The following is a 17,892-nucleotide window of genomic DNA, read 5'->3' as shown; positions in this document are numbered from 1 at the left end:
TGCTAACACTAGATTGTTTCTGTGTTCGCGTAAACCACGTTTGTGCGTAATCAGTACCATCTGTCAACTAATGTGCGCTTTCGGGAGCTGGACCAACATTAGAATCTATGCCGTTTATTTAGGGTTCTCTTCCCTACTTTGAAAGATGGCACTGCTCTGGATTGCATTATATAAAATCTAAACGTTTTCGTTATCAATATATATATATATATATATATATATATATATAATGTTTTGTATCTATCTTTGTAGCGCTTTAACTTTGTTTACTGATCAATCATCTATTCAAAACAAGAAGCTCGAATCATTTTGCATTATTATGCGAACATTTTTTTTGTTTGCACACTTCTATTTTTCTGCCTCCTCTTCTCTTAAACCTTATCGCACCATCCTGTTTGTTGTTTAAGCGACATCAATGGCGCCACCCGAAAAACATCGTAATCTGAGAAATGTGCACCACACAATAAATATTCGAAATTCTAATCATTTGAAACTAATCGAAAAAAACCATGTATAATCGTGCGGCTAGCCGAGATGCGCCCAGTGCCGACAACTAGGTATCTCGGGTGTCCACATTACATTATATGGTGTGATTTCCTCAACATCAAATGCTTTTATGCGCAGGGCCGTCTTTAAGCCTGACGCCATTGTAATCCTGGGCCACGTCTCCTTCGGCCCAATCGCAGTTTCGAAATATATTCCTGACTTCAGGTGTATCATGCTCCCACCAAATCTATACAGGATACCCGACGATGTGCGGAGCATTGCGCCTTACGCGCACACTTTCGTAAGTGTACTACACCTTCTTACAGTTTCGACTTTTTAGAACGCGCACACAGTGGTATTCAACCTGGTGGGTACGGACCCGCTCTTATACAGCGTCTTCGTTTATATTGATACGTGATTCTTGCAAATGTTGAATAAATATCCTTGCAAGTAACTAAACTTCTGATTCATGTCCTGGTTTCTCGGGCAAAAATTTTTAAAATCGGGAAATTGTAAGACACTGCTGTGGAAATATTGAAAGGTAATAGTTTAATATTTTAAAATGTAGCAAAAATTTTCTTTAAAAGTGTTTCCAGCGATAGCATCGAACAGTTAAAGACTGCCATAGAAAACAAATGACGAACGCTTTTAAAAATAACTACACGACTGCCGTTGGTTGATCTGCGGATATATCGACTCTTATAGTGAAATCTTACATTATGAAAATTTGCGTGCAAAAACAGTTTCCCGCTCAAAAATGTTTTTGTGCAGAATTTCCGGGTTAGGATTACAAAAAGGATCGCTGCGTGACACTTGTATATAATATTTTTATGTAACGGCTTGCCCACTGCGGATAACGAATCAGCAACTATTCTTTCCCCCCCAAAAGCAATTTCATAGCATACAAAATGCATATTTAAACATGTGGACTTCCGCGCCTATGCGTTCTTCGGTTACTCAAACCATTAGTTACGAATAACATCTTATATAATGAAGAGATTCCTGCAAATTCTAAGAAGGGTTGGCCTAGCCTGCGTCGTGGTATTGTAGCCGATCTTTAATATGTGTTATTTACTCTGATCAGTGTTTCTTCGAAAAAGTTTTTGGTAATGTACGCGCACAGAAAATAATTCTGGTCAGTTTGGATGTTTGGTTTATGGTTTATGAGGGATTAACGTCCCAGAGCAACTCAGGCTATGAGGTACGCCGTAGTAAAGGGCTCCTAAAATTTCGACCACCTGGGGTTCTTTTACGTGCACTGACATCGCACAGCACACGGGCCTCTAGAATTTCGCCTCCATTGAAATTCGAGCGCCGCGGCCGGGATCAAACCCGCGTCATTCGGGCTAGCAGCCGATCGCCATAACCACTGAGCCACCACGGCGGCTTAGTTTGAATATCGTAGTCATAGAAAAAAGAGAACTATGAATACAAATACCTTAGGGTATATTGCACGAAAACTTTCGAAATACAAACTTGATCAACATATTAATTACTGAAAACAAAGGGGCTACATCCCATAAAGTTTTTAAAGGGGCAGATTGCCAGTTTATGAATTTTTGTATGTTTTCCCTAGGTATAAACATGAAGAAACATACCAGAACCTTACACAATATTGCATAATAATGCTTCTGGGTCGTCCTGTTTCGCGATCTTAAAGAGTTTCGTTTGCGAGACTCCCGTATCTTATGGCAGTTTTTTCACAAACCATGTACCAAAGAACCTATAGTGTATTCCACGAAAGTGCCTGCTTTTCTTTTAACCCAATTTTTTTTTTGCAGCACAGTATGCTCAATTGTTGTTGACAGCCCGCAAAATGTGTTGTTTTCTGTACAACTTCGCAAAAAAAGATAGTTTTTGCTTGAGCTTTGGAAGATTCAAACATGAAAAACTATAAATAGCACAGGTTACAATCTATGTAAGCTTATCTACTAAAAACTTGAAATTACGGTTTATATTTTTAGACCAATGGAAATAATATTGCACAACATTCGAGAAAGCACGGAGCAGGAAAAATTTTGGGAAGATATAAAGAGGTATTTTCGCATTTCTTATACAGTGTCCAGATAGTGTGCATTATCGGAGCATTCCGAAGCATTTTATGCGACTGTCAAGGGTACTACTAATACAGACTTTAGGAATAGATTAGGTTCATCTCATATCAAATATGTAATTTTTACGGACAACAACGCTTTTATAAGGTAGAAAAGTTCGTAAGCCTAGGTAAACGTGGCGCCCCGACTTCAAGATTCGAGCAGCGGCATCAAGTAACGTATTCGCGACCTTTCTAAGGAAACGCTATTTCGCTGTCTCCGTGGGAAACGACCTTCGAAATAAGAGGAAACTAGTTCGGCGAGCATGGCCGACAGTGCAAATAGTCTCGCTATTAAAACTGCGCAAGACAGAAAACGGAATGAAATGTTAGTTGCAGACACGAGCGGTGAAACTTTATTTTCGCATTCAGTGCACTCAGGCTACGCGTAGTAATTATATGCGGCCAGTCCGTTAACGAGAGCTCTCAATGAAATTCCGGCAGTGTGTGCTAGCTGTGCGGCCTTCGCGGCTGTTTTGTTCTCACTTCAGCCGAGGAATTGGCAGCTTTGACCATGCTGCGGGCGTTATGGAATTACAAAATTCTTTTCTCTTTATTTTTAGCACGCGCACTTGTGGACACCTATGCGAGTGCGTGGTCTTCTATGTTTTCTGCCATGTGTAAGGGCGAATACACTTTCAGATGTGCTGAAAAAACGTATAATAAGTGATACGCGTGAGCACCACCACAACTAATTTGGCTCAGAGAGCACTTCGCGAAAGTAGAAATCGCCCCGACCATTGCAGAGTGCATCTCAAGGCTTGACTGAGATCGGACCTACTGCGTGGTTAGTCAACAAACACGCTACAGTCGACTACATATGGTGAATTCCAATCGCAGGCCCAGAGCGGTCTGCATGCACTGTGACAGAGCGCCTGAATCAGGCGCAGAGCGCGCGACCTGAAATTGCGATTTGAGTACACTTGCTCTGGCCAGAGCATGTAGGCCAGAGCATGTAGGGCGCCGCTACCGCCGCTGAAAAAGAACGTCACGCAAACTTCCGGCCGGATCCGCCGATTTCGGCGGAGCAGTCCCGACTGCTCCACGGAGCAATCTCGGCGCGGCAACCGCTCCCTGTCTACGATTAGAAGACGCGATCCGTGGCTCAGATCTGCGTTTGGAATACAGTTGCTCCGAAAAGAGCAAGAAACGTTGCTCCAGAAGTGCTCCAACTCTGCGATTGGAAGTCACCAATAGTGTGCCGCTGATGGGAAACGAGCGTGAAACTATTCACTCAGGTGTGGTTTCGGATGAAATAAGTTATTGGGTCACTGCTCCTCTCATCCTTCAGAGGATTCCATGAAGCTTACGGTGCTCGTCACGACAGTACAGAACGCAGGGAAGGCCACACGCTCGCGTTATCGTCGACGTCACATGCGTGAGCGCGATGAGCAGTTTGTTCCGCAGTGGGCGGCTGCCCTCAGCAAATTGAAGTAGTTACTTTCGCACTCACGGAGCCTATTTCTACTATACGTGCGCTTGCAACAGGGCGCAGACGCAAGTGATGCAAAAAAGAAGCGAAGATCCCCCATCGAAGTAGTGAGGGGGGGGGGGGGGGGAGCGGCCAGCACTTCCACCTTGCCGGCGTGAGCATTGCTCTGTTGACTTTCAGGTTTAGGATTTTTGGCACGTCTCCAGTCTTTGGAAGTGGCGCCTCTAATGGGTCGGATTGCAAATTAGTCGTAAAATGACGTCACGGCAGTTCACTAAAGCAGGCGCTTTGAATATTGAAGGGTTCTGGGGGTGTAGTTTGTGTTTTTCTCAGCCAAGCAGCCACCTTTCCGCGTAGGAAAAACGTCTGTAGTGTTCCCGAGAAGTCATATATCCGTCTTAATTAGTTCCATATATATCCTTTTAGGGTCAGTTTAAACCCATAATGCATTGTTCTTACTTCGATGGTACAATTTGAAACCTACGCATGCGTTGTTCATAACGCTAAGAGCCCCGCGTACGCATAAACTGTATGGCTGGAAATTTGGTGTGAATGCACTACCCTTGTCATATCAGCACTATACGCAAGACAAAGATCAAAACAAATTAAGACCCTAGTAAGGAAAGTTCTTTGGATAACCGTACATCGCTTCCACAGCCCCTTAAAAAAGAAGAGCGTTATAGGCGAAGACGAATTATGAACGAGGCAGAGCGGAGAATACAGAGCTTTATTTGTTCTAGTGTATAGAGGTGTTCTTTTTGTAATGCAAGAAAACCAACCAGCCCAACTTTCCACCCTGACTTACAATACAGAAGCCCCAATCTGCACGTTGCAGATTTCGCACATTTTTGTGTAAATATTACTGTTGTCTACAATTGGCAAATCTCCGGTTTACCTGGACTATATCTTGCCATTTCTATAGTATGAAGGCTGCAAGTTGGCGGAATGCCTGCGATGGATTTACGACATCTACGTCCCACTGGGCGTCTCGCTGACACTGAAGGGACGCTTGTTTGAGCCGAAAAGCGACGATACAGGTGCCACATCCTGGGCCATGGGCAACTACGACGTGTTCAAGGAGTGCGACTCCGAATTTCGGGACCATGATCAAGCTCCTGCTGTGGTGAGTGTGGAACACTCGGAGCGGCCACGTTGAACTGGCCGTAGCAGAAGCAGTAACATTTATTACAGGCAGACGGTTTGGGCTAATCATTACCTAACCGCAGCCATGAGTTCTGAGACAAAATGCAAGCTTGCACACTAGACGAAGATATCTTCACACTTCCAAGTTAAAGCCACTTTTTCCTGCTCTGACGTTCAATCCTCATATCTGGCGAGTACTGCAGGGAGATTAGTAAACCATTAACTTTAAACAACTTGTCCGGCAGCTCGGGTACCAGCTCGGGTACCTGCTCCTCGCAGTAGTTTCCGGCGTTGTTATTTGCTTTCTCACAAGAGTGCCCTTAAGTCAAGATAAGCAGCAAAATAAAATATCCATCAAACCCACAGTTCGATTAACAGATCCATGGCGATGACCGGTTTTTACTGCCACCCCTCTTAAGAGGACCGAAATATCTTTGGCGGACCAAACTTACTAAATAGCGTTGCACCAGCGCCGCGGCATGATAGATTACGTAACCTGAGTCGAAATGACTGTCCGGCAGCATGACCACATGTCACCTCACGTTACTACAGTGTCTCGTTGAGAGTTGTCACGCATGTTTTCACCAGTCTTCTTGAGGCCACGCAGTTCGTCTTGTCTCACAGCGGCCCACGTCTTAGAACATATTTCGAGAGCTTGCTCAGCTGCCAGCATCCGTTGCATGTTCGAGGTGCAACTATTATACACTTTGTCGCAGGCTTCACTCTCATATGGCAATTAAACTTGCTGCAGTAAGGCCCCAGTAATAAAAGCGACCGCTTTAGTAAAGCACTTACTGATCAAGCGGATCTTGAAAATAGTAAAGTTAGTCTAGCAAGGACTACCAATGCTGTTATTGGAATTGAGTGAACATGTTATTTCTGTAGAAAGTTTGGAGCCTGTATACATTAGTAATTCATTTTCCAATCGCTGATATTAAAACATGTGACTGAGCTGAAGCGTTAGAACTCGGGGCATAGTGGTTCAAATACTTAATGCAATCTGTTTCTTCGGCCAATACAGATAGAACTCGGTTATATTCTTTAACGCGAATGCGTATTAATATTTTTACTGTATAAATCGTTGTCTTCGTCTTTCCTCATGCATAGATACACAAAAGATGTTGACTGAAGTAAATTTAACTTGTTTTTTTTTTCTCTCTGAAGATTGTACAAATAACCCGTTGCCGTGCTCTACACAATGAATCGAAATACTTGAGGGTGTTAGGCAATTACCCCGCAGAATCATCTCTCTGAATACTTTTGACAGAAAGCCCCAACACTCCTTCCGTTAAAAGCCAGTGTCTGTGTGAAATAGGTAAAAGAGACAGCACAACTACTTGATAGTTCAGGAGTGCACGTTGTTGGGCGAGTCGGTCGTACATACTTAAAGAAGGGAATTGCGCTAAAAAAGACATGGACGGCGCCCGTCCTTGTCTTTTCTCGTCCATGTCTTTTTTAGCGCAATTCCCTTCTTTAAGTACTTGATAGTTTATTGCTTACTTGAAATTGCAGGAGCGAAATTTTATAGGCCTAGACATGTTTGATTCAAATGTGACTGAAGAAAACATACAGTCGCGAAATGAATATTTTAAAACGTGTCATTTCACAACACATACGCGGGTTCATTCTTCACCACTCAAATTGAAATGCCTGTTCGCACGAACAAAACACAAATTCATAGAACCAAATTGAGCCCAAAAATTCTTCTCTCCTGTTCTGTTGCTTCCATTGTTGAACCCCCGTTTCGAATTACACACGCTTTCATGACGTAAACTTATCACGAAAACGATTTCGTTCCACTTATTGAATACCTTGGTGAACTCTGGCGAATAACAATAGACGACGCGAATTTTATTTCTCTGTTGTAAAGCAGAAGAAAGGTCTGTACGTTAATGCACATTTCCCGATATAAAGATTAAGCTCCAAGCGGAATTTTGGAGTTTAACTTTTGTTTTATAATCCATGTAGTGTCATGTCTGTGCCTTAAAACACAATATTCTTTATCGTGTAATGCATATTCAGTCCCTCTGATCACTTATATATAGTGTCCCGTATATCACTCACTGTTATAAATTCAGGGACACGCTTGACTGTGTTAATATTAGGTAGCTGAATCGTTCTACGCTCCAAAGAAAATGTAGACGTAGACAAGATATTTTAGTGCGCTGACAAGGGTCGCGAAACGAGCTGCTAGTTATTGCGTACTTTTATCGAAGCCAACAGTCGCCTAAGCTAAGAAAAGTATTGGGAATGTTTCCGAAGTTTTTTTTTTCATCCGCGGTGTTTAAAACTAGAATAAACAAATTCATGCGGGCAGTGGGATCCGAATCCACGAACATCGTATATATCATACGGTGCTCTACCAACTGCGCTATAGCTAAGGCTATCCAATCTTCTACTTTTAGAGGTTGTGGGTTTGGATCCAACCGGCGGTGTGTGGTTGTTTTTCTTCTGCGTTCTTATCAAATATCTTTAAGCGATGAAATTATTCAAGTATTACTCTTTAATTGATCAACACCACAAATTCATAAAAAAAAATCCCCTATGCTTCTTGGTTTAGGTGACTGTTGGCTTCCGTCGTGTATATCTTAACGATAATATTTTTCCCTCGCCTCTTCTGCTCAATAGTTAAACGAGACCATCTATTCTTGTAGTCTTGATGTCGTAGGTAGCCTAAAAGGGTTTTCGCACAGCTTCCGCCCTCACCATTCGATCACGTTACTACGTGCCGCTCGCGCTAACATAGGACGTACTACGTCCGCTGCTATGCACGAGGGTCGTGCTGGTCAGCACTCAAAGTTCAGTTACAATACACAACGTAGGGGTAGTTTGTAGAGCGTCGATTGCCAAGTACGAAGCCCTAATTGGGTTCTAATACCACTAAAGGCATTTTGGTGTTTTTATTTTCTGCTTGCTTATCAGTTGTCTTTAAGCATTAAGATAATTACACTGTAAATTTGTTATGGTTCAACACCATAAATCGTAAAAAAATATATCTCTTTTGCTTCTTGGTTTAGGTGACTGTTCGCTACATCAGGTATGTTATGAAGAGCTCCTCCTCCTTTCACTTTGTCTGCTGAAAACTTTCTACTTTCGGAGGAGTTTATTTTGCATGAAACCTAACTCTAAAAGCATTCACCAGCGCCCCCTCGGCCATAGCGGCGGACATAGAACACCTTATGTCACCTCGACTGTCACTTGCAACATGATAGAATATTGAGGTTGGCAGCTGTGCAACAAACCTCTTACGCTACCTATAGCAGCGACACTGCCAGGATGGAGACCCTCACTAAACTACTGAGCAGACAAGGGTCGGAAGTTTAACGCTTCACACTTTACAAAGTCAAATGGGAAAGTAACTATTGGTCCTGCGGCCACGAAAAATCAGAAAACGAAGTGATTGGGATGGCGGTGGGCTCCAGAGTCACGAGGTCTAACCGGGTTTCTAAGAAGGCTTGCAGTGACTGCCGAACGTGCTCTTTTGCGAACTACCTTAACCAAGCCTTTTTCCCTGCCAAGCAAAGCTATAGGTCTTGTCATTCGGAGGTTTTTCACACCCGATATGGCAGGTGGAACACAAGACCGATGCCAAAAACATACATACGAAATTTCCCACGGCAGAGTAAACGTATCAGCTCCCTATGGAGGCCACAATATTTGTATTTGCGTTCCGTCCTCCGCTCAAACCTTTATTTGGCCAACTTGATCACGTAGCACGAAAGCAGCCGTGCATCGCGGACAAGTGTATTCCTTCATTCCATGGGGCATTTACCTACGACCGGAAGTTCAATGATGTACTTACACTTTTCATGCTTACCTTTCATGTCCGAGCACACTTTCGATTAAACGTAGTTTTTGGGTAATCACTCAGTAGTTTATGTCACGTTTCCTCATCTATTCGAAAAGGCTGTGTTAGAGGCTACTAGCGTTTCTCACAAATCAACAAAGGGCGCCACACCGCTTCATGGAGAGTGTTGGCATAACTTCTTTATACAGTCTATCTTGTAGCCTGCGGGAGTGGACGAAAGTCATACTTACGTGGGAAATAATTTGGTTTTGTAGCCACAATTGAGAGTCTAGGAAGTGGGGCTGCTCTAGCTAGAGTGCCGAAAATGGCAGCTGCATGCAACAATGGCGTCATTCTCTTATAGCTTGGGTGCTTAGGAGAGCAAAACGGCGGACCTTCGTGCAACTCTGCACTAGCATGTAATGTCAGGCACAAAAGTTCCCGGAACACGCTAACGGAGCCGTAGTTCGGGACCACACTTTCGGGCATGAAGGTTGGACTTTCTATAATGTGTGCTTGTAGAATCAGGAATTCTTTAGTCCACTTTTATATTATAACACCAAAACCGCCAGGTGTGCGTCGTGGAGAATTAGGTCCTCGATATTATATTAGCCGTGAACCTCAAGAAGAAGGTGAAGTGAGGTGGGAACGCTACTTACGGTCTTTTACTGGTAGCTGGCCTATTCGGATATTTTACTGAAAGACATCAACATATATTGGGAGCATAAGCACATGTGTTAACGATCGGTGTGCCTCAAGTGCATCGGTGGTGTTTTCTTCCTGGCGACTGCTCTATTGTTTTTTTCTCGAAGGTTGTGGATTGGTTGTGAAGAGGCGTTTTATATTTAGTGATATAGGCTTCTATGCTAGGCAGCTGTTCGAATAAGGATTTGAGCTGTGCACGGAGAATGAAAAAAAAGGTTCCTTTTTACTTTTTTCGCAAGCCATAGAGAAATAGAATCTTCCACATTTTCCATTTTCTGATACTATATTTTCCTCGTTCTTCTCATCAAAGGTCTGCAACTTCACAACAACGGATCTTTTCAAGAATATGGTGCATGACGAAAATTTCGAGATATTGAAGACTTTCGACAGAGCTTTCTTGGGTGGCAGCAAAAGACTCACGCTCGCATTTGACAACCGTTGGACATACCGACGAAAGGTACCCGTGCCATCATGCTACGCATTGCCGTTTTTGTTTGAAATCACCCGATATTTACTTCCAGAGTTACGATATTTAGGAGCGACAAAAGATTAGGATAAATTGAAGTGAAATCACCGCCTGTGCCAAAGGTTCAATAATGGTAGACAGCAACACATTTTTATAATGCTTAGCGCCTGCGAAATAAACGAAGAACGCATTGTAATTACCTTTCTCTCGCAGCGTATGACATTTATATTTGTTGCGGCAAAGCTCTACTTCGTACCCTGCCACGGGCGAACAAGACTGAAACAAGAACTAGTTCTGATGACCATGAAATATTTCAGTACAACTTCTATCAAACAATTTTAACGATTTAAGCATAAACAAGTTTCGAGCTGTACGCAAAAGGGTTAAATGCGTATGTAAGCGAAAGTTAAGTTTACATTTTTGACATGAAAGTTAAGTTTACGTGAACATTAATGTCTCTTGTTACTCCAGACAACGTCTTGTTAAACCAATTTAGTATGCAGCATACCTTGAATCAACGGGCTTTGCGCACATATCTACCTTGGCATCGGATGAGGATATTTTTGAAAAGCTTACAGTGCATACACAGATGCTGACTGATGATGGTGGCGAGAAAAGTATTGTCAACAACTGCTGATTGATTTCCATCCTCGCCAGCATTTCGGAACGCCTTAAGACATCCAGGCACTTTCTGCAACACTAGCGAGGTGGCTATTGAGGACTGGATTTCGACAGAGCTATTTTACTTTGCCGAAACCGCATGCTTACGGTTCGAAATCCACGAATGAGATCTTACATCTTGGAGGTATGCGCACCGAGACTTGTTCGGGAAGCCCTTTGTACGACAGCTCGCTGCTAGGAAGTAACTTGCTGGTCACGTCCAGACGCGCAAGAAATACTTTATTTCCTATATTCAGGACGTCATGGCCCTGTCCAGAAGAGTTGATAGGAAATACCCGGGGCAGCCAGCGTGGGGCATATACTGAAAGGCATTGGTGACGACGCCTTAAACCTTCTCCTCTGTAAAGACTGCTCCTCAGTTGATTCCGTTCTACAGGTGCGTCGATGCTTCGAACATGCTAAACACCGAATAATTGCACACCGTTTGGCAATCTACCAAACGACCCTGCCAAATACTTGTGCGAGGATCCGAGGAACAAACCCTGCAGTAGCCTTCGAATTGTAAAAACGTGACTCGGACCATGTCCCGTGAAATAGAGACCCTGACTCCCTTTGCTTCCTCCGTGCCTTTGCCGGACGACACGCTGGCCACTATATCTTCATTAAGGCCGTTGTTCGCCAGAAGGTTGCAGACATGGGCATGCCTTCTAGCTGCACCAACAAAAAACCGGAACTAAACTCCCGTCCCTCCTCTAATCGTTGCCACTACGTCCACCAACACCTTCATGGCACATCACCGGTACCGCAGTCATGCGGGGTGGCGTACCCCTGACGATCAGCCCATCTGTTTCGCGTGCTCGCACGTCGGTCACACCTCTCGCCACTGTCGCAGGCGTGGGTGCTCTCCTCCCGGATCCTTCTCCTATGTTGATCATCGTTCCGACTACAGACCTCACTGTTGATCGCCTGGCTATGAGCCGCCCCCCTCCGACACCACTCCATCTGGCCATGGTTCCAGCCACTCACCTTCCCCGCATTATCACCGTTCTCGTTCCCCTGTTCCTCATCAAAGCTCCTCTCCCTCTTCTGCCACCCGTTTCTCGGGAAACGCAGCTCCCAGAGGTGATGCTGTGTTGATGCCCCAGCTGCAAACCCTCTGTTGACCGCGTCTTTTCTCTGCAATCTCATCGACATTATTGTGGATGAGGCTCCTGTCCCTGCCCTTCTTGACACAAGTGCCCATGTCTCCGTACTCAGTTTTTCGCCGCTGCCTCAACAGAGGTGACACCCGCTGCTCTTCGTCCATTGTTCAAACCGCAGATGGCAGTTTTGTTGTAGTTACTGGAACGGTTTATCGTTTAACGCCCCAAGGCAATTCACGCTAATGAGCAGATAATAAGTTGATGTAACAAAATTTCACTGCCCACCTGCAAGGCGAGGAAGGGATGCTCGTCTTGAACTATACAGATCTGTCGGTTGCTGCTGCCACTGCGATGTCAGAGTTCGATGGTTGTTTCGTCGTTATGCCCTGATGCGCCTCGCGGCCGGTTGTGCAAGCCAGGTGACGCAAGCCGTGACGTACTGTTGGAGCCAAATTCACGTGGTGAGCTTGCGACGCTAGACTTGATCACAATCGGCGGGGATAACAGCAGGGCGAAGTAACCTGTAAGGCGAGGAAGGGATGCACGTCTCAGCAACATAGTTCTATGGGTTGCTCCTGCCGCTGCCACTCCCTGTTGGTCGAACGTCCATTGTTACTCAGTTAATTGACACCGGCGATGCCAGGTCTATACGCCGGAAGAGTTACCGTGCGTCTCTTTCTGAGCGCCACGTCATTAAGGAGCAGGTCAACAAGATACTGGGCAACGACGTTACTGAGCCTTTCAGGAGATCCTGGGCTTCCCTGGTCGTGTTGTTTAGACGAAAGATAAAAGCTGGCACTTTTTTGTCGGCTATCGGCATCTGAGTGCGATCACCAAGAATGATATCGATACTGTTCCGCGAATTGATAATTCTGCTGATTGTTAACACGAAGCCCGCTACTTTTTCATCATCGACCTTCCTAGCAGCTACTGGCAAATCTCCCTCGACGGAAGGGACCGTGAAAAGGCCACTTTTGTCGTCTCATACGGTCTCTACCAATTTAAAGTAATTCCTTTTGGCCTTTGTAACGCCCTACCAGATTTGAACGCATCATGGACTAGTTGCTCCGCGACTTCATGTGGTCAACTTATCTATACCACTTAGACGATATGAATATTTTCTCTCCCACATTTGAAAGCCCCCTTCTTAGACTTTTGTCCATCATTACGCTCTTCCGCTGCGATAGAGTTTACCTTAACTAAACTAAATCCAGTTTTGTTCACCGCGAACTTACAGGCCTATGTCAGGTAGTGAAGCCGCCAGCGTTAGTCGCAGTCGCTGCAAAGTTTGCGCATTCAGTGCCTTTCGCACTGCCCATTCACCCAATGACGTGTGCAGTTTCGTCGCGCTGTGTTTTTCTTTTTGCCGGCTTATCCCCGATGTTGCAGAAGGCGCCCGAACTCTAACCAATCTGCTGAAGAAAAGCGTCCCCTTCTTTTGGGATCCTAAGCACACTGATGCTTTCTCCACCCTCACTGCTATCCTCAATCCCCCACTATCTTGGCCCACTTCAACCCTCTGCCCTATAGGTCTTCGCAGATATGCCACCGACCACGGGATTGACGCCAACCTTGCTCAGCGGCAACGCGGCCACCACCGCGTGATTGCTGATGTAAGCCGCCTCCCTCCTTCATCGAAGAATTATTCCATCACAGAGCGGGTGTGCCTGGCCCTCATTTGGGCCACTGCAAGTTTCGGCGTTTGCGTGTTTGCCCGGCCGTTCACTTTTGTTACCGGCCACCATGCTTTGGGCTGGCTGTCGTCCCTCTAGGTCCCTACTGGCAGCCTTGGGTGCTGGGCGTCGCGCTCGAAAGAGTACACAAATTCGGTCAACTTCATTAAGATGTAGATTGCCCGTCCCGTCATTCCGTCGATCCTCCTTCCCCTTCAGACTGACTCTGATACCTGTGTCTTCTCTATTTCGGCCTTCTTCCACATTGCCGACGAAAGGCGCCTGGATCCCACTTTACGTTCCATCATCGACTGCCTCAACACCATCAGTTCGTAATCAACCGGACCACGCACTACCGCCGCAAAATGCAACCTGATGGCGCTAAGCACTAGCTGGTCGACGTGCAACACCTGCGTTCTGCCATACTTGAGCAATTTCATGACTTTTCGAAAGCTGGTTATCTTGGTGTCTCTTGCACGTGCGCCCGCATTCGCCGTCGTTTCTTCTGGCCTTGCCTCTATCGCTCCGCCCGACTCTCTAAGGCCATTTGCGAGCGCTGTCAACGCCGGAAGAAACCGTTGGTTTTGCCTCCCGGACACTTGCAGCTGATTGCCATCTCGGCCGAGCCATTTTCTAGTTTTGGCTTCGAGTTGTTTTGGGCCCTTGCGGTGTTCACCTCGGGCAACAAATGGATCGCTGTTGGCACCGATTATGCTATACAGTACGCGATCACGCGTACCGTCCCGACCATCTGCGCTAGTGACGTGGCTGTCTTCATTCTGCACGACGTGCTCCTACACCACGGCGCCCCCTGACAACTGCTCACCGACCATGGCCACTGCCTCCTCTCCCGAGTGGTCGACGAAATTCTTCGTTCGTGCACCGTTTGGCACAACTTCGCCACTTTTAAACCTTAGCCGGATGGCCTTGCGAAACGTCTCAACTGCACGCTCAACGACATGGTCTCTATTAATGTTTCCGGTGATCACCGGGATTGCGGCAGTTAGCCTACCATTTCTGACATTCGCTTATATTTCTCGTCATGATACCGCTGGGTAATTGCCCGTTTGTCTTTTCTACAGACGGGGCCAGCTACTACCCTTCGATACCCAACTTCTCGCAGCCCACTCCCTCAGAACTTATGCCTGTGATGTCATCGCAAGCGCTGACGCTTCCCGCAAAGTTGTTCATCACTTACTGTCGGCCTCTCAAGGTTTACTAATATGCCGCTGTGACTGTAACCACTGTGATGTACACTATGCTTGTAGATCCCAGGTCCTACTCTGGCTCCCATAAACTAGTGTGGGCTTGTGCAAAAACTTCTGCCTCGTTACATGGGCCCTTACCTTCGTTTACGCCAAATGACCGGAATGACCAACGACAATGCGCCACTTCATCCCGAGACCACATCCGCTAGATCTCCTTCCGCAATAGTCCAAGTTGCCAGTCTTAAGCCATACTAAGCCTACTCCAGCTCGCACTCACCGCGACGCTGACTTCCCCGCTGTGGTAGTGTTACTAGTCGACAATGAAGTGACTGTCAGTGCTCTTGAAAAATACGACGCTGAGTCTGTGTGTGAGCGTTCTCCAAGCCTCAGCAGTAACTCTCTGCGCTGCACAGTTCTTTGTGGAGACCTCCCCGTAACAACGTGTAGCTAAGAACCGACGAGGAAGTGACTAAAACAACAAATAGGAACGGTGGTAGCCAATTTAATCTCTGTACCAGTTGACCTGAAATGCTAATGAGTGCTTCAAAAATCGTATGCGCCAGGCAGTTAGTTCATTGTGCACACTATGCACATGGGAGCCACAGAGGGCTCGGAACGTCAGTTTCAGTGACCTGGGAATTACATTCGCTTTACTTCCTAACCAAAATAGTGTGCGATTGAATCTCTAGGTTACATGAAGCTCACCATTTCAATTGGCAATGGATGTTCTGATATAAAACATCGTGGCATATAGATGTAAAGGCGATGAGAGATGAACTCACGAATCTAATCGCACTGTGCAAGGGCGAGGTAGGAAGAAGGGCAAATAATTCGATTCACTTTGAAATAAGTTTATTCGCATGATAATTATACAGCTTTGCACCTTGACTAACCAGTAGGACTGAAATGGACAAACGTTTCAACTTCACAGACAGCATCACTATAGTTAGAACGTAGCTCTTCATAAAAGTCATCAATGAACTTTCAGTTAACATGGTCTCGAGCTTACTGTGAATATGTAGGTCCAAACTAAAGTGGATAGTACACCATGGCAATTTTTGAGCCGAACTAATGGTCACCCTCTAAACCGCTGCAGCGTGAGGAAATCCGGCGCTTCTCTTCGCACGGAACCTATACTGTCCGCAGGACATTCGTTTCAAGCGTACCGCGCACTGATCGAGTGAGCGGTGCCTACGGCTCCCACTGCGAACTGCTAGCCCCATTGTACCAAGCCAAATACATTATTTCGCTTCTCCGCTTTGTACAAGAATCATGAAGTCATCGCCAACTTTTTGGTTGTTATATTGGAGAGAGAAAGAGGAAATGCATAATAAGCTGCTATGAAACAGTCTTTTCGAAATCCCGTTTGAGGCTTTAGAGCACATTATTAGCGGACGATGCATTTGCACCGAGCTGTCTGCGCTACTAATGAGTTCAGTTAATGATTTTTGTTTTTAAAAAAGAGAGCGCCGAATGTGGAGCACTGCGGACCTGAGGGCAATGGTTCTTTTTTTCTTTGAAAATCCCATATAGCAACTAGTCAAGAAACCGTGCTTTTTAAAAAAATTGTATTGGCAAATTTTAGACCGACCGCGGCGGCTGCGTTTTTATGGAGGAAAAACGCTACGGCGCCCGTGTGCTGTGCGATGTCAGTCCACGTTAAAGATCCCCAGGTGGTCGAAATTATTCCGGAGCCCTCCACTACGGCACCTATTCTTCCTTTCTTCTTTCACTCCCTCCTTTATTCCTTCCCTCACGGCGCAGTTCAGGTGTCCAAAGATATATGAGACAGATACTGTGCCATTTCCTTTCCCCAAAAAACCAATTATTATTACAATTTTAGACCATTGGGTATCTGAGCAAGGTGATAATAATTGGTTTTTTTTGGGGAAAGGAAATGGCGCAGTATCTGTCTCATATATCGTTGGACACCTGAACCGCGCCGTAAGGGAAGGGATAAGAGAGGGAGTGAAAGAAGAAAGGAAGAATTAGGTGCCGTAGTGGAGGGCTCCGGAATAATTTCGACCACCTGGGGATCTTTACCGTGCACTGACATCGCGGTTGTAGTTTTCGACCCCTGTCTGGAAGGAGAGTTTGTTCCTAAAACGCTTCTAGTTCAAGCTCTATATTTTCAAAATTTTTTGAATGAGTTTGCTCAAACACCCGGTATAATCGTTTATTATACGCAAGTGAATAAGTAAGTCTTATTATGCGGATGACGTCTGCCGTAGCAGCTAACATAATCTATAGAGCTTCACAAGGCTACAGACAATCATGGGCAATAAATTTCACAAGAATGGCGCAGCAGTAACAGATTTTTCACCCCCTAGTTGACAAGTAATATTCAAATGTGTGAAAAGGGCATCAAATATTATTGCTATGGTTATTTAAGACTTAACAAGACTTCGAAAGAGGACCCACGCTTTCTGCTTCACTAATGGCTTGTTTCTCTCTTAAACGAACGCAGATGTGCGACGCCAAGTACAACCTTACGCATGTGCAGTTCAGCGTGGCTGCCTACGACATCAACTTTGACAGTGCCGAGGGCACGTGTCTACGGAATATGCTCTTTGGATTCTTCAACCGGACTCTCATGCTCAAGAGGTTTTCCTTCTTACTCTCCGACAAGTATAGCACACTAAAACACGAGGACTGCATTGCGCACAATTGATTTTCACTGCCGCCTTTTTATGTCATATTGATATTTTCTTTCTCTCATCCGTGTGTTAAATTTTATGTCAATCGACGTCTATTCCACCTGCGTACTGGTTGAGCGAGACCATATGGATAACTTTAACATCTCCTTATGGGCTGTAAGGCAAATCAACCTATATTAAATGAATGTGCCACCATGCTCCCAGTTTAATTTGAGAGTTTGTGCACGCCGTTTTTTTTTCATCTAATACATCTGCTTGCTGTTGCTGCGTAGCTGTTTCCAAACCTTCAACGGCAAGGGCACAAACTCAGCCGCACCACTTAGTGCAATATAGAATATTTCTTAGAACAGGTAAGTGCGTAATTAACACCGCTGTTTACCTTTGTTTCTATGGCGCAATGAATTAAAGCACTGCTTATATTAGTTTGAATCCCGTTTCAACTTTCTTTCTTTTTTTTAGTATGTGCACCACGCGAACTCT

The 17,892-nt window shown here is 45.2% G+C and overlaps 1 protein-coding gene across 1 annotated transcript in view; it reads left to right on the top strand.

Moving 5' to 3' along the window:
- Positions 1 to 17,508, top strand: part of LOC144100362 (uncharacterized) — a 53,486-nt gene extending 35,978 nt beyond the window's left edge. The window contains exons 7-10 of the mRNA XM_077633335.1: positions 625 to 787; positions 4,933 to 5,133; positions 9,956 to 10,102; positions 17,223 to 17,508. Of these exons, the coding sequence (XP_077489461.1) occupies positions 625 to 787; positions 4,933 to 5,133; positions 9,956 to 10,102; positions 17,223 to 17,426 (715 nt within the window). The 3' untranslated portion in view covers positions 17,427 to 17,508. The remainder of the gene's footprint in view (positions 1 to 624; positions 788 to 4,932; positions 5,134 to 9,955; positions 10,103 to 17,222) is intronic.
- The last annotated feature ends 384 nt before the right edge of the window (positions 17,509 to 17,892 follow it).

The sequence above is a fragment of the Amblyomma americanum genome, chromosome 8 (assembly GCF_052857255.1).
Source record: "Amblyomma americanum isolate KBUSLIRL-KWMA chromosome 8, ASM5285725v1, whole genome shotgun sequence".
Taxonomy (NCBI): domain Eukaryota; kingdom Metazoa; phylum Arthropoda; class Arachnida; order Ixodida; family Ixodidae; genus Amblyomma; species Amblyomma americanum.
The sequence above is the reverse complement of the archived record's forward strand: the minus strand, read 5'-3'. Positions and strand labels throughout refer to the sequence as shown.